The following is a 25,933-nucleotide window of genomic DNA, read 5'->3' as shown; positions in this document are numbered from 1 at the left end:
AACGTTGATCGTGGCGTGGCGTTAACAGTGGGGGGGGGGGCATACAATGAAAAATGGGGTCTGGGGGGCATTTAACATTGGTTCCAATGTAAGAATCGGGTCGGTCGGGTCGATCGCATCGCATGCGATTTGGTTGCATGCAATCGACCCGATTTTTGCGACCCAATTTTATACAATTAAAATCGGTGGCGCCGTGCTAGGAAACAAGTACCAAATCGTAAACCATTGTATATGCCATACAATTCGATGGTATACAATTTAAAATTGTATAACATCGGCTAACATCGCAACGCATACCATCGTATGCCTTATTGTATGCGATGCGATGGGCGCCGTGCTAGGAAACAAGTACCCTTTTTTGTATTGCTTCATGAGCTGATGTGCCTGATTCCTTAGAACGAATACTGTACTGGAGTGTTCTCTGCTGTATTTGTGCTCAGGCACCAAATTGTGCCACCAATGAAAACGTCGGTAATGTTTTCGAAAGGAAGAGCAGCTACCGTATTACTCTGCATAGATGACACTCCCAACTCCGTCCTACTCTCCTGCACAAATATGGCCGCTGGTTGCAGGATTCACCCGCGTGCATTCCTAGGCTCGCGCCTCTCCCAGCATGGCGATGCAGTGGCGGCGCAGAAGGAGTGACGTCACGCTAGTATACGGAACTATGTCGGACGACGACAGGCTGAGGCGTGAGCTGGTGTCTCTCGGCTTCAGGCCGGGACCGATCACCGACAGCACGCGCGGCGTCCTGCAGAAGAGACTCGAGAAGTTGCGCCGCGAGGCTGCGGGGCGCCGGGACTCCTCCGGGAGCAAGGAGAGGCGCAGTGGCGCAGGCGGGGGGCTCTCCTTCCAGGGGCGCGTCGGTGACCCCAGACTGGTGGAAGATGAAGAAGACGAGGAGCCGGAGGATGGTGAACAGGAGCAGCGCCGCTGGGAGACTCACAGATCTGACCTGTTGCCCGGTCTGCATAGGCAGCCGAAACCGGCTGAGGAGCGGCTATCCTGGAGCAGGGAGGCCCGGCCGCTGGAGCGCAGCTGGGACGCAGGGAGCAGAGCGGAGGATGCCCTGTATCCCCGGAGAAGTGTCACTACCCCGGCACCCCACACAGAGTACAGCGGTCTTTGGCGGAAGGATAGGGCCAGCTGGGCAGAGGACTATAACGGCAGCTCCCGACTGGGTTGGAGGACGGGAAGCACGGGAGGCGGCGGTGGCCTCTCACACACGTGGACAGTGGACAGCCCGGTACAGGGGAGAGCCCGGTACAGATGGGAGCAGCCCGACACTACGGACGGCCTCCTTCACACAGGGGCACAGACCCTGAGCCGGGAGAAGAGCGCTCATCACAGGCCGCACTGGGCCAGGAGCACCGAGTACTATCTGGCCGTCGTGCTGCGGCTGCTGTGCGCAGCGCTGCTTGCGGTCTTCCTCGGCATCTTGGTTGTGAAGAGCGGGGTGCTGAGCAGCCAGCAGGATAGTGCCTGTGAGTATAGCGCGCAGCACCAAGCACCACTGCCCCGCACACACACTGCCTGCTTGTTGTCACTGATGAGAAGACTGGTTCACCAACACCACACAGTGCACACACTGAGCTGAAGGACTCAACTCATTGGTTAGTTGGCCAGTGTCTGTTATGTAAGGTTAACTCGTGTGTTGAGTATTGGTCAACACATGAAAAAAAGGTTGTTATGGTCTAGGTCAGGCATTCCTAACCACAGTCCTCAAGGCACACCAACAGTGCAGGTTTTGTAGATATCCAGGCTTGAGCACAGGTGACTTAATTAGTATCTAAGGGATTCTGATTAAACCATCTGTGCTGAAGCCTGGATATCAATAAAACCTGCACTGTTGGTGTGCCTTGAGGACCGTGTTAGGGAATGCCTGGTCTAGGTTGACAAGCAAAAGTTAATGGTCGACACATGAAAAGCTGTAACATGGAATGGTCTGCGCTACCTAGACGAGCAGCTCTTAATATAAATAATGGGATTGGGTTATTGCATTATGAATCCTGTGTATTGAATAAATTGTGACACCTGAAAAATAAAATATGTTCAACACCATGGACACAGGGAGAACATGCGGCCTGGAAGCAGGATAAACCTGCAAAAGGCCGGACAGCAGGCTGCCACAATTAAATATATTCAATATACCGGTACATGATTCAGATTTTACACTTCTTCAAAGTGCTCCATCCCAATCCTGACACAAGTTTTTCATGTTTTTTTTTTTTTTTTTTATTCAAACTAACTTATTACTTCATGATCCAAGTGGGCCTAGAGTTAGATTATAAAAGTGTGCTGGGGACACAGTACACTTACATGGAGTCCATGTCGGCAGATTTCAACAGACACCAAAAAAATGAGAAACTCGTGTTGACCATTGACAAGTTGTAAATGTTGACCTATATCAAAATTATCCCACACAGGATAACTGAATGAAATGTCTATTAAATGTAATTTAACCACAATTTATAGGTTAGTATGATCAGGTCTATCAAATGTACTGCTATTCTTGTAAATGTATAATTGTAGTTTTATACACTAGACAGTGTTTTTTTTTTTTTTTTTTTAAGTCAAAATGCTCCTGCTCGTAATCCTCGTAATCCTCAATCGGCCCTTCATGTACAGATGATGGAGGACAATGTTGGCAAGAGCAATGCAGAAAGCAGCAGGACCCCTGCGTGGCTTCAGTGTTTGATTTTGTGTAGAATAGCAGCATCTGCATGCCAGTCAAGTTGACTGCAGATATAACTAGTATCCTAATTGTATATGTAAACTGGTCCTTAACCTTGTCTAATAACCTGAGGAGTATAATACCTAGTGCTCACCTTACATGAGAGATGTAGTGGTATGTGGGAGAAAAGAAGTGGAGTCAGTTGTGGTTTTAAAGTATTGGTGCAATTTATTAATGCTAATGATTACCGAAAAATAAAAAATGCTAAATAAGTGCAAATTAAGAAATGAAGATAAATGAAAAATATATGTGGAATGTACATCCTGGCAATATACTCTGGAATAGGCCAGCTAGGTATCACTCTGTGTCCACTCACAGGTGACCGCAGCGGCCTCTGTTTGGGCACGATAGGGGGAGCTGGAGTCAGCACTAGGTGCAATTGTAATTTGTGGGTTGCTACAGCAACCGGGGGTGTGCTGCTTCCCAAGGAAGTCAGTGGTGGGTGAGGTAATGCTGGTAGTCTGAGTCTGTTATGTGTTTGGTTATACACACTTACAGAGAGAGTTCCAAATGTTGCAGATGTCTGTAAAAGTTATGCAGCAAGCGGCGTCCCGCTTGCTGCACTTACCCAGCGGTGTGAAGATCTTGTCCGTGAGTCTGTCTGTGCGGATGCCTGCCTGGGTGCCCGCACTGGGTAGCGGTGTCACCCGGCTCCACAGATCGGGCTGGCGAGATTTTCGGGTTCGCCGGCTCTCGCGAGATTACGGCTAATCGGGTCTTAGCGCTCTGACTCCCGGCCGGGAGGCTTACTGTGGAGGGGGATCAGGATTGCTGGGTGCTTTCTGGTGTGGATGCTAGTGTAGTTCCAACGCGTTTCAGCCTTTTTCCAGGGCTTGCAATGATTCTTTCATATTTGAATAACTGCAGAGGAACACATTGTTTATAACTTATTGCCAGTTACTTTTGGTGCCATTTCTCACACACCAGTTTTGACTGGGTGTGCATAAAACTGGACAAAAGCTGTCAGTTTTTTTGCCGGCTGTCAGCACCTTTTCTCATGCATCGGCTTGCTGCCGATTTTAATCATACAGTTTTTAAAAGGTATACAGTAGGCATGTGCAGCAGGTGGGTGTGGGTGACAAAGCACCATTATCTGATTAATTATCAAACAAATGTTAAAGTAGTGCAAAAACTTCAAAAAAAAAAAATATATATATATATATATATATATATATATATATATATATATATATATATATATATATATATATATATATATATATATATATATATATATATATATATATATATATATATATATATATACATACATACATACATACATACATACATACATACATACATACATACATACATACATATATATATATATATATATATATATATATACATACACATATATATATATATATATATATATATATATATATATATATATATATATATATATATACATACATTTCTCCCAAAACTGTAAAATCTTAAATTCAAGGCAGACCCTTTTCCAAGCCTTTCGAGTGGCATTTCTACAGTATCTTTATATATACCGGTACATGATTCAGATTTACACTTATTCAAAGTGCTCCATCCCAATCCAGACACATGAAAAGGTCTTCTCGTTTGTCCCTTAAAACATTTCTCCATACAACTAATACCCCTTTCATGCCAGAAAATGCAGGAACCCACCCGGGAATATGGTCTCTTCATTTTCTGGTGTGAGGAGGAGGCGGGATCGTGGCGGAAGTGGAGAGTACACACCCCGGGTTGCTGGTCCTCAGTGCAGTTCGGGGATCCACACAGGCGGTGGGCGCGGATGACCGGTCAGACAGCAGGCGCAGATGATGCAGCTCTCCGGCTGCAGTGAGGGCACTGGAGAGATGCGTCGCCTACATAAGCCTCCTGTCCTGTCATCTGCACCTGTGTGGATCCCCGTCTGACATCATGCATCGAGTCCCGTCAACCTGGGTAAGTACCCCTACCCCTTTTACACCATCCAGGACCCCGGGTTGAACTCAGGAACAACCCTTCTCCGGGAACTTTACACACCAGTGCTAGCCGCGGCTTGTTCCCAGGCCTAACCTGGGAATTTAGACCGGTGTGAAAGGGGTATTATGAAATGAGTCTCTCAGTGTAAATCAGTCACTCCTGTTGACACTGCAGCACTTGTAAAAATGGACTGTGGGCAGCTACAACTGAGTGAAAAGTGTGTGTGTGAAAAAGCACTACTAAAAACTTGTGTTTCACTGAGTTGCGGGGAGGAAAGACCCTTTTTTTTTTTTTTTTTTTTTAAGCTGACCTGAAGGTAGGTAAGCAAGGGTGTGGTATGGCCTCCTGACAGTCAGGATTCCGGCGGTCATATTAGACTGATGTCGGAATCCCGACTACCAGGACTTTGATAGGGGGACAAGCGCTATGAAACCTCCGGCAGGCTCAGGTTCTATTCTTGGCTTCTATTCTCCCTCATGGGGGTTCATGGACCCCCATGAGGGAGAATAGCCCCTGTAAGTCAGGATCACATCTGGTAAGCAATGTAATAATGCAATGAGAAAGGGAAGTTGGTTGCTTGGATGCATAGGGAGAGGAGTACGTAGCAGAGGAAAAGTAGTAGTAATGCTACTGTATAGGCCATTGGTATGGCCTCATCTAGATTGGTATGTTCTTTTCTAGAGGCCATATCTTCAGAAGGTTATAAATGCATTAGAGATGGTACAAAGAGGTGCAACTAAAATTCAGCATGGTCTACATCATGGGTCTTCAAACTGCGGCCCTCCAGATGTTGTGATACTACAAATCCCAGCATGCCTTGCCACAGTTTTGCTATAAGGGAGTGTTAAAACTGTGGCAAGGCATGCTGGGATTTGTAGTTTCACAACATCTGGAGGGCCACAGTTTGAAGACCCATGGCCTACATCATTAAAACTTACCCAAAATAGACTAAAGGATCTTAATGTGTATAGTTTGGAGTGGGCAAAAGGGGGACCATGATAGAATCTTTCAAATATAGCAAGGGCAAGGTACAGGAGAGAAGTTTTTATAGGAAGATACATATTGTAACACGGAACATACACAGAGATTGAATTTGAAATTACTTCACAGAATGGTAGTGTATGGTGGAATAGCAACCCATTAGAGGTGATGGAGAATACACACTAGACCAGGCATGTCCAACCTATGGCCCTCCAGCTGTTGTAAAACTACAATTCCCAGCATGCCTTGCCACAGTTTCGTTATTAGAGAATGCTAAAACTATGGTAAGTCATGCTGGGATGTGTAGTTTCACAACAGCTGGAGTGCCATAGTTGGGACATGCCTGCACTAGACGATAAAAGAACATACACAGCCACTATATCTTTTTTAATTACCTGGATTTCTGCATAAATTAGTCATAAAATGTGTTCTGATCTACTCTAAGTCACACCAATACAAAACAGTCTACATAAACGAATACCACACATACAATTATATGTTTTCCTGTTTTTATTGAACACACCATGTAAACCTTCACAGTGCAGGGTGGCCAAAGTATGTGACCCCCTAGGCCAGGGCTGGGCAACACCGGCCTTCCAGATGTTAATGAACTACACATCCCAGGATGCTTTGCATTAGTTTTGCTATGTGGCCATGCTGAAACTGATGCAAGGCATGCTGGGATGTGTAGTTCATCAAAATCTGGAGGGCCGGTGTTGCCCAGTCCTGCTTTAGGCTAATGACTTCTCCAAGAGCTAATCGGAGTCAGCCAACCTGGAGTCCAATCAATGAGATGAGATTGGAGGTGTTGGTAAAAGCTGCTTTGCCCTATAAAAAAATCACACACACCAGTTTTGAGTTTGCTATTCTCAAGAAGCATTGCCTGTTGTGAACCATGCCTTGCACAAAATAGTTGACTTGCATAAAGCTGGAAAGTGTTACAAAAGTATCTCTAAGAGCCTTGATGTTCATCAGTCAACGACAAAACAAATTGTTTATAAATGGAGAAAGTTCAGCACTGTTGCTACTCTCCCTAGGAGTGGTTATCCTGTAAAGATGACTGCAAGAGCACAGCACAGAATGCTGAATGAGGTGAAGAATCCTAGAGTGTCGGCTAAAGACTTACAGAAATATCCGGAACATGCCAACATCTCTTGATGAATCTACGATGCGTAAAATACTAAACAAGAATGGACTTCATGGGAGGATACCATAAAGGAAGTCACTGCTGTCCACAAAACAAACATTGCTGTATGTTTGAAGGTTGCAAAAGAGAACTTGGATGTTACACAGCACTATTTGCTAAGTATTCTGTGGACAGATGAAACCAAAGTTGAGTTGTTTGGAAGGAACTTACAATACTATGTGTGGAGAAAAAAAAAGGCACAGCACACCCACGTCAAAACCTCATCCCAACTGTGAAATCTGGTGGAGGGGCCATCACGGTGTGGGGCTGCTTTGCTGCCTCAAGACCTGGACAGATTGCTATCATCGATGGAAAAATTAATTCCCAAATTTATCAAGATATTTTGCAGGAGAACTTAAGGCCATCTGTCCACCAATTTGAAGCTCAACAGTAAGTGGGTGATTCAACAGGAAAATGACCCAAAGCACAGAAGTAGATTACCAGAATGGCTTCAACAGAATAAAATATGGCTTCTGGAGTGGCCCAGTCACAATCCTGACCTCAACCTAATTGAGATGCTGTGTGCATGACCTCAAGAAAGCGATTCAAACCAGACAGCCCAAGAATATTGCTAAAATTAAACCTTTTTGTAAATGGTCCAAAATTCCTCCTGCCCGTTGTGCAGGTCTGATATGCAACTATAGGAAATGTTTGGTTGAGGCTAAAGAACCAGTTATTAAATCCAAGGGATTACATATTTTGTCCACCCTGCACTGTGAATGTTTACATGGTTTGTTAAATAAAAACATGAGAACATATCATTGTTTGTGTGGTATTAGTTTAAGCAGACTGTCTAATGTGACTTAAATAAAGATTTTATGACTAATTTATGCAGAAATCCAGGTAATTCCAAAGGGTTCGCATACTGTATTGTTTAGTGTATGCACAATGTAGTTAAGAACCCGTGGGGGTGTGTTATTAACTATGTACAGATGACGGAAGAAATTGTTAACTATGGCCATGATGCTCACCAGCATCCGCAAGTGTCTATGCACTTGTTCCAGCCGCCACAGATATCACTGGGCACACGTTGTTTACCCAGGGGTGCCCCAGGTTGCCAATTTATAAAATGTGTACAAACAGAAGCAAATCCTGCCCTTTTACCACATTACTGACCCGAAGAATCGCATATAAAACCACTTAATGTTATTTATTCTGCTTTTTGGGGTGCCATGAAAAAATGTGTTTACTTTAGGGTGCCGTAATTAAAAAAAGATTGGGAACCCCTGCAGTAGAGCATTTTTAACATGATTAAAATTACAGGCTCAAATAGGTTTTTAGATTAAAAAAGGAGTGGACTAGATGGGCCAAGTGGTTATTATCCATCATCAACTGGTTAGCATTACTGCTTCATAGGTCATGGGTTCTGTTCCTACCATAGCCCTGTGTAAAGTTTGTATTTCCTTCCTGTGCTTCCTCCCACAATCCCAAAAATAAACAGGTTAATTGGCTACCAACAAAATTAACCCTAGCGTGTACATGTGGTAGGAATACAGAATGTTAGCACCACTTGGGCAGGGGCTGACGTGAATGGCCAAATAGTCTCGATTAAGTGCTGCAGTATACGTGTGTTTATATAAATAGTAATAAATAATTCCAAATGTTTCTTTGCAAAAGAAAAACTGATTCTTCGGACAAGGCGCCCTTTTCATTGATATAAAGGTTCAGTTTGATCGCTCAACTGCCCACTGTTGATGCTTTCGATGGTACAACCCCATACACAGCATGGTTTGATGAACTATGGGTTTGTCAAGGGTATTTAGTAATGCATTGCTTTAGTCACCATCCTTAAAATTGTTCATTTTCTGCTACAATAGCCTTTCTATGGCATCAGTGTCTCCGCTGTGTACAGTGACTAATGATAGCACATGAACTCCTATATCCTTGGTCGCCATTAAAATATAGTGACCTTCATAATGGAATGGACATAATGCTTATGGTTGTAACTGTCTACAGTGCAGAATGCTAAGGTAATGGCAGATTATTTTCATGAATAATGGGTGAAAGGCTAAATAACCAAATAGATGGGCACTATAATTGGGATACGGTCGATGGGTTGACCATAAGTTGGTCGACACATATGTTAGGTTGACATGGGTTAGGTTGACAGTCAAAAGGTCGACATCTAGGGTGTGTTGGGAGAATAAAGTATTGCCCAAAGCATGGCGAGCGCAGCGGTGCACTTTAAACTGTGTTGGTATTCTGGTCAAAAAACCATTTCTACCTTTTGACTGTTGACCTTGTCCCATGTCGACCTAGACCCCTGTTGACCTAACGGTATGTCGACCTAATGACTGTCGACCCAATGATCCCGTTCCCTATAATTCACAGGTGATATGTCAGAATAATCTGGATCCATTGCAATCACATAAAGGAATGAAGGGACAATTAACCAGATAAAAACTTTACTATTAAAATCAATAGACATGCACAAAATGAAACCGCATACATAAGTGCAGGTACAATAAGAGAACAGGGGTGTAAGTTTACTTTATCTCACCATATGGTGCTTATGCAGGTGGTGAGTCCTGGGAGGCACTAGTTTGCACCACTGCACAGGCTTGATAAATCAAAAGGTTTAGCAATAGAATCGCCTCCAGTCAGCGTGATGGCATCCTCATAACATGTTTCTGAGTCTGTCCTTTTTTCAGATGTGGATGATGAATAATGGGTGCACAAACTGTCCCCATAAAATAATAACCCTTTGCAGTGGTCTGTTTTTTTAGTAACTCTGGGGTGATTAGACGAGCAGAGATGGCTGTAAAAAGTATTCATTTTTGTTTTATTGCTATGTTTTAACTAAATGGGCTTTTGTGGTGCATACCATATAGGGGGATTAGATCACAAATGGTATTGAAAAACATCTTTAAATAAGAGACCAATAAATTAAATGACCTACACAGACCTTCTATGCCCCAAAAAAGTGGGATGTTAGCAGAAATCAGACTCCATTTTTACCACAATTTTGTGTTTTGGCATCATCCAAGCAGAATGCCGGTTCTCGGGACTGAAAACTAGCTTAACTCACAAATTGGCGATCTCCCTCATAATGGTGCCCCTTTCCAGTGTTATTAATACTGCGCTGACCAGGGATGGGGAACCTTTGTCCCTCCAGCTGTTAAACTACACATCCCAGCATGCCCTGCAACAGTTTTAGCATGGCTAAATAGCAAAACTAGCAGAGCATGCTGAAATGTGTAGTTTAACAATAGCTGGAGGGTCAAAGGTTCCTGACCTAAATGATTACTAGTGTATTATTTTGGCTAAAGTGATAACACTGCCTTGCTTGGCTAATATAGAACCAGTCATTGCAACAATCCATGAGTAGTTTGTATAGCGGAAGTCATTATTCACTATATATTTTGTCTTTCAGTGAAATTACTTCCCTCTGACTGTGAAGGCAGAAAAGACTCGGTAAGATTATTATTATTTTGTTTTTATTGGCTTATTTTTTTATTTTTGTATGGCAGGTATGTAATCTTTATCTATCAGCACAGATGTGAAAATTATTGCCTGTCCAATGCTAAACACTCTAACAATGATGTATTCACATTCTTCTCTGTATTGAGCTTTAATATTTATACTGTTTGCGAGTGTTGTAGGTTTGTTATGTAAATAAAATTAGTGTTGCTACCAATTTCTACAAAGATGTTAGTATGAAAGCTTAATTTTCCTGGAGCCCTTTCTTACAAATGTTACATATTTGTTGTGCTATATGATTCTGAATGTGCCCGGTTTTGTAATGTAGAGGTTTCAGAGCTGTACCCTGGCTAGTTGAGTCATGCCGTTATGCTCCCTTGAAATTTTCCTGAGCACATTTATTTTGTTTACTGCAGTTTTGCAAAGCCAAGGAGAAGCAAAACATCCTCCAAATATTGTCAGAATTGTATGATTTTCTGTCCATAGAAGCTGGTGAGTTCTTTCATGTAATGCTTCTGTGTTATAAATCTATTGTAATCTGCCAAGTAAATTTGTTTCTAAACCTTTCCACTGCAGGTGCTGGTGATAGTGTATCTATCTGCATTGTTACACTGCACTTTTTAGGGATTGAAAAATCCTTGCACTTATGAGTTGATTTTATATAGTGTGGTGAGCGCAGTGAGCCCCCGAGCCCGAAGCGTGGCGAGCGGCCGTGCATAACTTCACAAGTATTACGCGTCCCCTCGCGGGGCTCGCCACGCTTCGGGCTCCGTGGCTCGCAGCTCTCGCCACATTATATAAAATCAACTCCTCCACGCCGACGTGGATAATGGGCGTTGATAGTGGGGTGGAGTTAACAATGGGGGGGTCATTTAACATAGTCATTACCCATCAGGGTGGGTGTACAATCTAAAATCTGGTCTGGGGGGCATTTAACATAGGAATTAGGCATCTGGGTGCATGTGCGACTTAAAATCGATTTAAAATCGACTTAAAAACCCAGTGTTGACCTTATGCGTGTGTCGACCTTGACCCGTGTCGACCTTACTGCCTGTCGACCTAGTTGTTGTAGACCTAACAACCCACACCATAGATTAACCACACAACCTTCCGGGGGTCCTTCGGCAGGTACTAGAATGTACATTACATACCTTTCATATCTCCATACCCACACTTCAAAATGTCCACTTTGACTACTGTGCATAATATAGTAATCGCTATTTTTATTGAAATAGCGAAGTGCCAGTTGCAGGGATACCATGAGTTTTTGGTCGAGAATGAATTCAAATTACCGTTTCCACCTCCTCATGACTCCACTTAATAAAGATCTATAAATACCATACAATTTGCATCCTTTTTTTTTTTTTCATCTAAATTTCTTTAATAAGAATCTATTTCGACACCTGAGCGTGTGGATGCTTTGTACTGCTACCGATACTCTGTAAACTACAGTACTCAATCAACAACAAAGAATCGCATGTTGAACTATTGACTGATCTGTTTGCCATGCTGATACCATAACTTGCTTATACTGTAGTCTGTTATGTTTTAGCACCAGATTTGATTAAGCCTAATTCAAATTTTCTGTTTTCCTACATTTAAGGGTACTCTTTACCTATATGGGCGCCAGCGATTGAAATCGCGGGTAAATCGCGGGTACATCAAAATCTGCTACCCGCGATGACCGCGATTTTCCCATAGGGAACAATGTTAAAAAGGCTGATTGAGCGCGATTTTCATGTAAAATGCCTCAATGCCCGCGATTTGGCCATAGGAATCAATGTTAAATGGGCCACAGAGCCCAAATAGGCACAATTAACCCTTAAAATGTCCCCCCAATTTTTTAACGCCACCCCACGATCCACGCCAACCCGAAGCGTGGCGAGCGCAGCGGTACGCGTCCTCCGACCTTTTCATGCCCTACTATCCACTAGGGCGTGGAGTGAGAATAGAATAGTGTGGCGAGCGCAGCGAGCCACCGAGCCCGAAGCGTGGCGAGCGCAGCGAGCCCCGCGGATACCTTCACAGGTAAACGCGTCCCCTCGCGGGCTTCACAGGTGTCCGCGTCGCCACGGACACCTGTGAAGCCCGCGAGGGGACGCGTATAACTGTGAAGGTATCCGCGTCCCCTCGCGGGGCTCGCTGCGCTCGCCACGCTTCGGGCTCGGTGGCTCGCTGCGCTCGCCACACTATTCTATTCTCACTCCACGCCCTAGTGGATAGTAGGGCATGAAAAGGTCGGAGGACGCGTACCGCCGCCCCTCGCGGGCTCGCTGCGCTCGCCACGCTTCGGGTTGGCGTGGATCGTGGTGTGGCGTTAAAAATTTGGGGGGACATTTTAAGGGTTAATTGTGCCTATTTGGGCTCTGTGGCCCATTTAACATTGATTCCTATGGCCAAATCGCGGGCATTGAGGCATTGAACAGTAAAATCGTGTCCATCGGGCCTTGTAACATTGATTCCTATGGCAAATCGGGAGCATCGCATCGCGGGTACATTTATGGCCGGCCGCGACGCGACCGACGCGATTTCCATGTTTAACATAAATGTACCCGCGATCACCACGACGGGCGCCCATCTAAGTAAAGAGTACCCATTTAAGGGTAAGATCACTTTTAAACTACTAATTTCTTTCCTAAACTTGTTAACTCTAATTTTTATGTTAGGCAGATTTGAGTGTGAAAATCCATCTGGTCTGAGTAGTAAATGTGTCCCAATTAACATTGCAAAAGAACACGTAATGGTAAGTACCAGCATAAATTGCTGTGGTATTTTTTAAATATCTGGGATTGTGACACTTGCCTTAACAGGTTTTTTTTTTCTTTTTTCTTTAGAACGTTAGTGGCCATGCATCTGAGAAATTTGATGCTGCTTTAGACTGGATGCTGACCAGTGATGGCCATCTTGGTATATGGTAAGTGATCCATTTAAAAAGGATACACAGTGACTTTTTGTCCCCTACATTACAGCATGACCACCATATATAGAGGGGGGAATTCAGTTGTTGGTTTTCCTGATCTCCCACTAAAAGTGACGGGAGATCAGCAGGCACTATTTCATTGGGTTTTGGTTGCGCTTATTGCACTCAATGACTTACTGCACCAGAATGAAATGCTGGATGGGGTGCAAAAAAGTACCCCCCATGGTGTTCATAATTGGAGGTAATCCTTTAGTCTTTAAGTAGTTGCATGATATTGATTTGTGTTTTTTGCTATGGTTAGGGCAAAAGGTGAAGATGCTGAAGACACTGTCAATAAAAGAGCTGATGTCTTCTGTGTTGAATCATCACGACCACGTCTAGGAATTACTTGTCGAATGAAGAATGCATTCTACACAGCAATTTCTAATCTCTTTCTGGCTATTCTTGGTAGGTGTTGTTTTTCATTATGTTACCAACTATAATGTATTATTAGTGCTTTAAGAATTAAAGACCACAATTTGTGAGTTAGCCTTATATGAGGGTCGTTTGATAGGTTTGGTAAATTTTCAATGAGATGGCTCAACAATCCCTTCACACCTGGAAAGTTCCACTCTTCTAAACCACCCTCACGGGCCAAATTGCAGCCAAAAGTGAGGTGTTGTTCAGTTGCAGGTTGAAGTGAGCAGTTTAGCCGTTGCCACAACCATGAAAAACTAAATCCATATTGTGCAATCTGCAGGATTTTTTTTGTCTATTTGTGAGTGTGGAAAAAACTTCGCTACACTTTGTCGAAGAGGCAGTTAAACCAATGCCTGGTGAAATTGCGTCGTGGAAGGCAAAGACTCTTTTGTCATGTGGAAAGGTGATCGCCGCTGTGGTTTGGGAGTAATTCTCCTAATTGACAATTTGCAAACTATTAAGACAATAATAGGAGAGTACTTCACAACATTATTGGATCCGTATTGAAAGAAGAGCTTGAAAATGTCCAGTATTGGCAAGCTAAAATGTGCTCTTCCACCAATATAATGTGAGGTCACATAAGTCGACCCTCGTATTGGCAAAATTACAGCAATTGGGCTTTGAATTATTAATGATCCATCCACCCTATTCTCCATATTTGGCCCCAAGTGACTTAATCCTCTTTCCAAACTTGAAAATCTGTCAGGTGGGAAGAAATTCTCATCGAATGAGGAAGTCCTTGCTGCCGTCAGTATTTTGCAGCCTATGAGGACAATTGAAACTGACTGCACCAAGAGTATTGCCCTTAAGGGCGGCTATGTTAAGAAATAATTTTTTTGTGTTGTACTTTCTTTTTTACTACACTTAGCAAATGACCCTTGTAATTGGTTAAAGGGTTAGGGCTAACCTGTCCAAATCCACAAGTCCCATTGCCCCTTACTCTTCATCGCTCTCAGGTAAATTGAACTGTGTTAATGATTATCTATACATATGAAGTGAGGTTTATTTCCAACGGAAAATGTATATTAAATAAAAAAAATTAAAACCCGTTTTTATGACTAGATGTCTGCAGAGTACAAACCGCTTTTCCCTTTGTCTTGGATTTTGGGAGAGCAAGGCTGGTGGGCAATAGGCAATTTCTGTCCAGAAATACACCTCCTACTAATGCCCTTGATTTTTTTTAAAGGGTATGTTCAGGCAGTGTTAGAATGTATTTCTGGAAAGTGCTGCACAGTATGTTTGTGCTATATAAATAATAGCTATCACATGTGGACATTGTTACATTTTGCCTGTATCCTCTGGTCCCTACAGAGACTCACTTAATCCCAATCTAATCCCCACCACCAACAACCCTGGTACCAGCTTTTTACCTCTAGCGAGCTCCAATTGAAGTGCAACAGTCTTTCCATTTAGCTAATGTGCAGGGTAATCATTGTCCTGGAAACTTTGCTACAGATTGAGAAATTGGGGCTGGTTTGGCATTTGGATTGTATGTTTGCAACCACATGGCTTAATGTATTAACAGCTACTTTTTCCTGACAGGTATTTTCTTTCTTTGGGTACTGTTAGTCCTTCTGAGATCTCATTGGCAAAGGTTGGAGGAAGAGGAGAAGCATATGTTTGATATGGTTGAGAAAATCATTGGTATGTAAGAGCATTAGTTACCCAATAATAGTATGACACTGAGGATGGAAGGAATGACTATAAACAAACTTGTTATATCTAAGAAAATGGAGTGAAAGGGTGTAAATATTGCTTTTATTCCCTCTCAACTTTTAGATGCTGTAAAATGTCATTACAAAGATTGGACTCTTGGAATCGAGCAGAACGCGTATGTTGGGATCTTGCATGTGAGAGACACATTGATAATACCAGCAGACAGGTAAGGAACAATCTGTAGTATCTGCCTCAGCACACCACGGTGTTTGTGTGTCAAGCAGTGAGAGGAGCAGAGAAGTTGCACATAGGAACCAATCTGCTTAAAGGTAGCATTTATCAAGTACATTCTATTAAATAGCTAGAATGTTTGCTTTGGGCAACTTCTCTTTTCACTGCTGAGTATCTAGCCCGTTTGTGATAAATACTTGGCTAAGGCAACACTAGTCTTCCTTGCACAGGCATTGTTCATACTGCAAATTACATGTATATTGCAAATACAGGAAGTTACTCCCTCTTCTGTGCGCCTGACTAATGCTGCTGGAATACATACTGTAGCTAATAGCATTTCTGTTGAACATATAATATTCTTCACATACGATAGCCAATGTTTAACTACACTATCCCAGCATGCCCTTCCAGTTTTCCCTGTTTGGCCATGCTAAAATCGTGGCAGAGCATGTTGGCATGTGTAGCTTCACAGCAGCTGGAGTTCTGCAAGATGCCTACATGTATACTAAGATGTGTATATATCCCATTGCTGAAAGTGGCCGTAGAATAAAAATCCTGTCTCATATGATATGGAAAGTTGCAAATCCAAATTATATATTTAAACCATTTTCCACATACAGTAGTATTTGTTTCTGTTAATTCATCTGTTCTCAAACTCTCGAACTGACAGCTTTGTTGGCAAAGCTAAAAAGCATGCAAATGGAAAAAACGGTGCTGCAGGTGGGGCAGATGTAACCTGTACGCAGAGGGAGTTATGGTGTGTACACACGGTGAGATTCCCTTGCTATTTGACTTAAGTGCTATACAATCTTTGCTATCTGTACTTTTTACATACAATTTATACAATCTGCATTAGATTTGCACTATATAGTCCTTGCTGCCCTGTCTATCTTGGTTTCGATTTGTGCTGTCACGGGAGCATGCATTGGGATCACAAGGTAAAATACCTGTGCGATCTGCAGTTAAAATCTAATGTCAAATCTCAGTGTGTACACAGCATTAGATTTGTGAGTTGAGTTCAATGTGAAATCTAAATTGTGGGCTACATGCAAAAGCAGACCGTATTTAGTCTGCAGAGAAACGAATATTAATGTATATTTGCTCCTCTTGCATAGCAACATTGTTTGTCCCAGACACGAAATTACTTGCTTTTTTTTTTTTTGCTTATACTGAATACATGTCCACAAGGCACTCGGAACAGTCCATGTTTTAAAAATGTTTATTCTTAGTTACTTGATGTATTATTACTTAGTACCTCAGTCAGTTTGATTTTTATGCCGTCTGTTGAGGGTGCCTTGAGGACCAACTTTTGTTAAACCCTGCCATAATCTCTTTATGGTCTTCCAGATACATGCTTTCAGTATAATAGGAAATTTAGGGGTAGATTTATTAAGCTCGGTGAAGTGATAAAATGTCTGTTTTTTATCTCCGGCCAATCAGCTCCTACCTGTCATTCGTCAAACCAAGCCTGTATATTCACAGTTAGTAGCTGATTGGCTGGTGATAAAAACCAGACACTTTATCACTTCACCAAGCTTAATAAAGCTACCCCTCAGTCTTATGTTAGGCGGTATTCATTTAAGATCCTGGCGGGCAGGATGCCGGCAGTCAGAATATAGACGCCGGAATTCTGATCCTGGAATCCTGACTGGCAGCATCCTGATTGTAAGTATGCAGGGAGGGTAAGGATCAGGTTATTGATGAAGGGGGGAATGGTTAGGCTAAAGCACTGGCGGGGGGGACAGGGTTAGTTTGTGGGGAGAGGTAGGCTACAGCGCGGCAGGGATTGTGTGCGGGATATTAAGGTTAAGGTTAAGCGGGGAGGACTAGGGTTATACTGTGGGAGGAAGGTTTAAATGGGGAGCAGGGGGAAGGTACATACCCTTATTCATCACCACTGCAATTAATATGTATGTATTCTATTGTGACCTTATAGCACTTTTGTAAAGATTACTTTGTAAAGAAGGATTATTTGGCCATGAGATGGAGAAGTAGTGGGGAAATAATTAAATATCCAGACCATGGGAGTGGTTTACCAGGCAGAAAGAACATTATGGAAAAGAAAAAAAGATGTAGTTCTCAAGAGCTAACTGAAAGGTTGCTTTTTAGGATAACTGAAAACTGAAGAATGAAGATCAATTTAGACATGTGTAGAACAGGGGTGACCAACCCATGGCGCTCAAATCGCATGTGTCTCTTTTGTTAGAGATGCAGCTCTCGCACCCTGTTGCACAGTCAGAGTAGGCAAGCACCAGTGCCATGGGTGTAAGCCGGCACACAGCAGAGAAGCACGCAATCACTGTGTTCTCTGTTAACAGTGGCTGTCACCTCTTCTAGCTGCCCCCCTCGCACTGTCATGCCGCTGAGGTTTCTGTTAACCATGGCTGTCTGCGCTTTCATCTGTCCCCTGCCATGCTGACATGCCGCTGAGTTCTCTGGTGAGACAAGAGGGCTGGGTTCAGATTTCCTGCCTCAGCAAACCCAGCCCTCTTGCTTGCATGACATTTTATAAAAGGGGGTGTCAGGGAACACCCCTTTAGGGGCCATCTTTATTTAAGCTCTTATGTGGTGTGTTTATGCTGCTCTCCACAGTGCTTCACCCTATGGGCCAGCTTCTCTCCTGGGCTTGTAAGTTATTTAGTCACTAGTTCTGGGGCCTGATTCAGGCTTAGCCTGCAAATGAGTGCTGCGATATAGTAATGTCTCATTTGGCGTTTTGTAGTTCTTAAATGGGTTGCCAAGATTAAAATAAATGTATCACAAGGTGTCATATACTATATACATTAAATGGGCTACTGGTTTATAATAAATATAAATGTGCTGCTAGTTTGAAGCTGAGGTGTCACAAGATGGTTTCATATAGCATAAATGTGCTGCTCGCAGACGGGCCACAATCCATTAAAAAAATGTTTTAAGCTTATTGGCTCTAATTAGTTGGCCACCCCTGGTGTAGAAGCTTAGATCTACAGGTGATCTTTTCAGATATAGAAGTGAAATGCGTTAACCAATAAGGAGTATCACTGCTTAATTATGTCATGAGTCAATATTAACAACTGTACCCAATGACTAGGAAAGAGAGTACACTATATGGACAAAAGTGTTTGGTCATCTGACCATTACAACAATAGGAACTGTAATGGCATTGTATTCAAATACATATACGTTAATATGGAGTTGGCTTTCCCTTTTTGCAAAAAAAGAGAAAAAGGACTAACCTAAGTTAGTGTAGAGCGCTTATCCAGAGTTTATTTTGTCAATAAGCTGCTGCTTGAGGGAGTAGTCAGCTCCCAAATAGGTAAAGGTAAAAAAGACAAAAAGAAGCAGCGCTGATTTTTATCCAATCCACATGTAGTTAATTTAATAACGATTAAACATATTAAAATACACAATAGTAAAACACAAATATATGAAACTGTATAAAATCAATTGAATGGACCCAATTTAAATAGTCACCAAGTTTGGAGAATGGTATGTCCTGCTCTGATCTCAATGGAGAAATATGATGGAGTCCGTATTAGCCAATTGATGGTATCCTGTAGATGTTTGTAATGGACTCAACCGATGGCACAGTTGGAATTAGCCGGATCGGGAGTCCTCACTGCTGCGAGGTGGCACCTTGACAAAGCAGTGAGTGCACTGCGAAACGCGTTGGTGCTTGCCCTGTGGACCCAATCTTTCCTTAAGGAGACACCTTTCTATACCGAAGGACTTGTCCCACCTGCTGATACATCTGATCGGAATACCTTACCCCTGGAAGTCTCTTGCCATTCACAATATGGACACCTGTCACTCGCAGCAGTGAGGACTCCCGATCCGGCTAATTCCAACTGTGCCATCGGTTGAGTCCATTACAAACATCTACAGGATACCATCAATTGGCTAATACGGACTCCATCATATTTCTCCATTGAGATCAGAGCAGGACATACCATTCTCCAAACTTGGTGACTATTTAAATTGGGTCCATTCAATTGATTTTATACAGTTTCATATATTTGTGTTTTACTATTGTGTATTTTAATATGTTTAATCGTTATTAAATTAACTACATGTGGATTGGATAAAAATCAGCGCTGCTTCTTTTTGTCTTTTTTTTTTTTTCCCCTTTTTGCAGCTATAACTGCTTTCACTCTTCTTGGAAAGCTTACCACAAGATTTTGGAGTATTTCTGAGAATTTGTGACCATTCTATATAGCATTTATGTGTTCAGGCACTGATGTTGGACAAGAAGGCTTGTTTGTCAATCGCTGTTCCAGTTCATCCAAAAGGTGCTCAGTGGGTGGGGGGTCAGGGCTCTAAGTGGGTTAGTAAAGTCCTTTGTGAGGGATCCGCACTGTGAGGGATGTACAAAATATTGTCTAAAAATGCTAGCATCACTCACATTTTTAATATAAATTCAAATAAAAAAATGTGTAAAAATATAGATTATATTTTCTATATAAGGTCAACATTACAGTTCATGATGAATACAAATGTTTGCTTAGTAATTTTCACACCTATTTTGACAAATTATTAAACCAAAATAATTGAGTTTTGGCACCATGGATACATACTCACACAGATCATTTTTAATAATACCCAATGGTATAACATAACATTTATTTTATGGAATAATAAAAAGTCTTCTAGACGGCCTCCTAAAAAGACAGAATATATAACAAAGTTTCACTGTTTAAAACCGTACTGTTTGCAAGCGTGTGGTCAGCGCATCTCTCACCTGCGCCTCTGTGCGCTCGTGCAGCTGCTGTTGGTATGAGCTAGATTGTCCCTCCGGTTTGGAGGCAGGTGGGGAGCAGACCTAGGATGATCTGGCTGGTCTTTGCTCACACCCTTCCTTGCCTGAGTCTGATGTCGGAAACAGAGCAGCTGGCGCCTCTCATACTGACACCTCCGCTTGCCTGCTCTCTCCCCGGAGTTCTCTAGCCGCAGCTGATTCCACTCCGGCTATGTGAGTTCAGGTTGATTTGAAAATGTTCACCTGTTTTACCTGGAGTATCGGTGAATATGCAGGTTTCTGTGCTGGATAATCGGGGTGCCACTTGCTGGTTGTACCTTTTATTTTTAATTTAATATTAGCTCAGCAACTTTATTCTCTATTTTATATTTCTATTCTAAATATATATATATATATCTCCCCACAGTAGTGTCTTCAGCGCCCTAGTTTCGTGATGTCCTTTAACATTAATTCAAATAAAATAACTTGAATAAAAACATAAATGAATTCAAAATACACTTGAAGCTTCTTTAGTTTTTGAAGAATATTTTCAAATTCTTTACATCAACACCCAACGTGTTTCGTCTCTCTTGGAGACTTCATCAGGGGTTTTATTCTAAAATCTAACATACATTTATAAGACATCACATACAAAACACAATTTTTACTAAAACAATGATTTACATGAGATAGAGATATATATATATATATATATATATGTGTGTATATATGTGTATGTATATATATATATATATAATTATAATTTTGTTTGGCGTTGGGCACACCACCTGGATACAATTCCTTGTCGGGTGCCTTCATCTACAGCAGGCATTCTCAACCACGGTCCTCAAGGCACACCAACAGTGCAGGTTTTAGTGATATCCAGGCTTCAGCACAGATGGTTGAATCAAACTAGCTCAGGTACTAATTAAGTCACCTGTGCTCAAGCCTGGATATCTCTAAAACCTGTACTGTTGGTGTGCCTTGAGGACCGTGGTTGGGAATGCCTGATCTACAGGGTATATAGACGACAGATTGACACGGCACTCCAGACCAGATTTCAAACTTCAGTAGATTTATTGTGCTCAGCAACGTTTCAATACATGTGTATTATCTTCAGGCTCAATTTTTACACTTTTTTAATATTCTTTATTAGTGCCAAATTTAACACTAGAATATAGGGGTCGTTCTCTTTTGAATAAATATTTTGACAAATTCACTTGGCACTCAAAGGGGGGTATTCAATGTCAGCCGTGCCCCTGTCCCGTTCTCGCTTTGCTCGACTTGAGCTCGGCAGTCAGGATTCAATGTCCCGGCCACCGAGCGGTGAGAAAGGGGCGTGGCCGCGAGTTGAGGACGGAAATAGACAAGCTCCGGCCGGGAGCTTGCCTATTTCCTGCCTTTCTCGGCAGAACGAGCCCGACAGCTTGTGATGTTGGGCTCGTTCTGCGGAGTACCCCTGTTCAATGCTGTCGGGGAAGACCGCATTGAATAGGGCCCCACAGCCATCTCCCCCGTCGGGAGATGGCTGCGGGAGCACGACACAGATTGCATACCCCCCATAGGGTTAAAACACCTGAATTCAATAATTAACGTGGCAAAATATTTTTGCCCATATAGTGTATGTACTTCCTTAAAATTGGAAATAGAGGATAGCCACTACGGATTACAGTAATCCTGATGTTATGACTTTTCGTCACCAGTAATTTCGTAATTAACAAGAATACAACCACAACTGATCACTGGGAGTTTTTGCAAACTATTAAGAAAAAAAGAATTTGCTTCAAATTTGGGGGCTTGTTTAGGTCTAGCGGGAATCTGTGAGTGTGGCTGCGCGGTCTCCAGGCAGGGGTGTTCAAAACTGAACGCCCCTGGGGGGTGAGAGGGGAGGTGTGTGTGTTGGCGATGGGGGGTGATGGTGTAATATATATATATATAATTTTATTTTATTTTATTTTTTTTTCTGGTTTGCAAACCCCTCCCTCCTCTTTGAAAATCCTGCATTTGCCACTGCGATGAGGGACAATATTCCATACATCCATATAGGGAATGCTTGGTGTACAAAAAAAGGCTGTGTTGTCCGTCGGGCTGCCACTAAGAGAGGAGATAAAACTACATCTCTTTCTCACACATACACAGAAGGTGGCAGACTAGCTTTTGAAATTTTGCTTTGAGTGGGCTTACTAGTGGATGATTATATAATGAATATCAATGAAAGCCGCTTAATAAAATGTAGATGAGAAAAAGTATTTGCATTGTTAATCAAGAGAAGCAATGTACAGATGGAGCGCCTCTTCTTTATCCCTAACCCTCACCAGATCCCCTTCACTGGTGGGGAGGCGCTTGCGCGTCGCTGGACGGTGGAATCTCTGCCCATCTCCACTTCAGGGAGACAGGCAGGGTTAGGGGGGAAAGCTCCATCTGAACGTGGCGCGTGAGCATCTCATGCAGACGCCCCCTTCCAGCGGATGGCAGGGGCTGGTGATTCTATCAGCTATATGAGAGGCGCTCTATCTGTATTTCTCTTTATTCCTTGGCTTGCACAGAATATGCTGCACTATATAAGAAACTATAAATAAATGTAATTGTGTGCTACCTCAGTCTTACAGCAACACCAATCCTGGAGTACCACATCCAAATCTGGGTCCTACGAGTATCTAATAGAGCCACACGATAATGGCTCTAACTAAACATACCTTAACTAAAAGCTACCTGCCCAGAGCAACCCATAATGTGGCATGTTGGACTAGCTTCTCCTCCTAATGCTAGCTTCCTTCTGCCTAACAAAAGACCTATTTTACCTGCAGATGCTCAATTAGTTAAGTGATGTATGTAACCCAGGATATCTGAATTATATTATCATCTAGTCATCTAGATTTAAATCTGATAACTGATATCACACAGTGTTGCTGGGGGAACCAAATGTGCTTTTCTTTATTCCACAGTACAGTCCAGACTTGGCCCCCTGCAACTTCTTTGTGTTCTCACAAATCAAGAGCTAGATTTGTGTGTGTGTGTGTGTGTGTGTGTGTGTGTGTGTGTGTGTGTGTGTGTGTGTGTGTGGTTAGTTTTGAGTAACCAGAAGTTGCGATGGAGACCTTTATCCTGTATGTAGAAGACCTATCTGATGTGGACTGGTTCAGCTGCGTCACTAAGTGGTTTTAGTGCATGCAACTCTGCAAACACTGCTTTTCATTTATTCAAAATAGAAAAATGTAATTTTTTTTAAATTACTAGTTAAATGTGTCATCTTACTATATATGTATATTGGTAGATTTATATATTGTTGACACTAATTTTTCTATTGTAGGCTTTTACACTGTACACGTGTTTTTCTCTAGTGCTAATCTAGTGCTTTTAGGAGCAAAAATAGTCATTTGGTTATTTGTTGGCTATGGATCTGAGAGGAAGGTAGAGAATAATCAGTCTGATATCCCAAATATGACCCTGAGCATATGTAATATGCATACAGTTTCCTTTCCTATACACAATTAAGGTGGCTTTGACAGTACAGATTTGTTAATACAAACGTCTTCAAAGGTGTGTAACATTCTGTTTACAGGAGACGCTTGAAGAAAGTCTGGGATCGTGCAGTGCAGTTTATTGAGGATAATGAGTCCCGTCTCCGCACAGAGTCACAGCGTGTAGCTGGAGCAGATTTGATGGTGTGGCGCTGGACCCATACACGAAGTGAATACCCCAGAGAGAGGACGACTTCTCCCTCACTTTTGTCCTCTACCATGAGGGAATGATGTTTTGGGCATTGGTAGTGGTATCCTGACACCAGTGAATTCCTTGCTTCGGAAATGTAAAACTGAAGTTGACATGATGTGAGACTAATGATGCATACAGTAGTTAAGCAGAATTAATCTTGCTTTTACAAAAGTGCATTACATGTATGGTGGGTGTACAGATCTGCTTGTCAAAATAATGCATACAATGTACAGCACCATTAAGTGATAATATGAACCTTTACAGGATTTGTATACATTTACACTGCAGGAAGTAAAACAGTGGCACATAGAGAATTATATTTTTTAAATATTTTGTTAAATATTTGTATCAATGTTCTGTTTGTTTATGGCTTAATAAAAACTCATTCCTGCATCGGAACCCATATTTGGTGAGCTGTTAGGTAGCTCTGCTCACTGTACTTGTGTTCATCGTTTCTTAAAATTCATTACACTGTCCAAGTTTCTCTGTATTTCATAATATAATAGACTGCATAAAAGCTTATTATCCTCCAACTCTCTTAACATGACCCTCTGCTGTTCTTTGAGTGTAATTGCTTTACATATGGGAGGGGGAAGTGAAGGGGGTGGTACATGAGATGTTGTAATTTGTTCTAGCAGGGGCTCATGGGAGATCTATACACTTGCTATCTCCTCGCATGACTGCTTCCATTCTAGACAGTGGTTATTCCTGCGCAGCAGAGATGTTGTTTATAAGCAGCAGCACAGAGGCAGAAAATTCAATTATTGGAGAATAACATAGCACCTGCACTACTAGAAGTAACCTTTGCAATGCCAACACTTTATTTTTATACTTGTAAAATAGCTGAATAGTTTTTATATGCAAAATAATGCTGAAATTCCATTATGTTTGACACCATACACAAGAGAACAATGAAATGCAATTTAGAAATATTGCATATATCTGTGCATTGACTAATTGCAACTCCAGTTTGTCTGGTGCAGTGGTTCTCAAACTCGGTCCTCAGGACCCCACACAGTTCACGGTTTCCAGGTCACCCGACAGATGCACTGATTACTGACTGACGCATTTTAAAAGATCCGCAGGTGGAGCTAATTATCCCACTTGATTCTGTGAGGAGACCTGCAAAACATGCACTGTGTGGGGTCCTGAGGACCGACTTTGAGAACCTGTGGTATAAGAATATTTTTTTTTCAAGCAATATTGGGGAGGAGATCAGATCTGTGTTTACAGTATGAGAAATGTAATGTTTTCATAGTTGGGTGCATATATATTTGGACCCTGGAACAATTTTTATAATTTTTCCACTGAACAACTTCAGCAGATTTGAAATTAAACAATGGAGAAGCAATTTAACTGCAGATTGTCAGCTTTTAATTAAAGAATATTGTATTAAACGTTTAGGAATTGCAACTATTTTTGTATACAGTCTGTTTTCAAGAGCCCACATGTAATTGGACAAATTTAAAAATCCAAAATACAGTGTTCATTTTTAATCCTTTGTTGAAAATCCTTTGCAGCCAATGACTGTCTGAACTTTCAACCCATGGACAACACCAAATGCTTTGTATCCTCGTTGCTATGCTTTGTCTGGATTTTTCTACAATGGTCTTCAGTTGTTTGTCTGTGGGTCTTCCTCTTTGTCCACCGCAAATTAAATACATGCTTGATTGGTTTGAAATCAGATGCTTGACCTAGCCATTGTTGAATGTTATAATTATTTGCCTAATAAAATAACAAAACACCTATGGTTGCTTCTTTGAAATATTTTGTGTCATTCTACTTCTATACAGTGAAGCAGTGTCCAATCAACTTTTCTGAATTGCCTGAATCTCAGCTGACCTTTTATCCCTATATACTTCAGAATTCATCTGGCTGCTTCAGTTTTCTATTCCATCAACAAACACAAGTGACCCAGTGAAATTGGAAGCCATGTGTGTCCATTCAATCATACTGCCTCCACCATGTTTT

At 42.1% G+C, this 25,933-nt stretch overlaps 1 protein-coding gene across 1 annotated transcript; it reads left to right on the top strand.

The window, feature by feature from the left end:
• The first annotated feature begins 544 nt into the window (after positions 1-544).
• On the top strand, positions 545-25,710 carry LEMD2 (LEM domain nuclear envelope protein 2). The gene is made up of 9 exons (XM_083173107.1): positions 545-1,484; positions 10,222-10,262; positions 10,685-10,760; positions 12,935-13,011; positions 13,103-13,182; positions 13,490-13,635; positions 15,190-15,291; positions 15,427-15,529; positions 23,811-25,710. The coding sequence occupies exons 1-9, from the start codon at positions 614-616 to the stop codon at positions 23,998-24,000; spliced, it is 1,686 nt and encodes a 561-aa protein (XP_083029233.1). The 5' UTR covers positions 545-613; the 3' UTR covers positions 24,001-25,710.
• Positions 25,711-25,933: the final 223 nt, after the last annotated feature.

This window comes from Crinia signifera, chromosome 2 (genome assembly GCF_055691185.1).
Source record: "Crinia signifera chromosome 2, ASM5569118v1, whole genome shotgun sequence".
NCBI lineage: Eukaryota > Metazoa > Chordata > Amphibia > Anura > Myobatrachidae > Crinia > Crinia signifera.
The sequence above is the reverse complement of the archived record's forward strand: the minus strand, read 5'-3'. Positions and strand labels throughout refer to the sequence as shown.

Coding starts and splice junctions, on each gene's coding strand:
- LEMD2 (XM_083173107.1), top strand. CDS start 614: ATGGCGATGCAGTGGCGGCGCAGAAGGAGTGACGTCACGCTAGTATAC. Junction 10,761..12,934: donor TTTTCTGTCCATAGAAGCTG/GTGAGTTCTTTC, acceptor TTTTTATGTTAG/GCAGATTTGAGTGTGAAAAT. Junction 15,530..23,810: donor TTGATAATACCAGCAGACAG/GTAAGGAACAAT, acceptor TTCTGTTTACAG/GAGACGCTTGAAGAAAGTCT.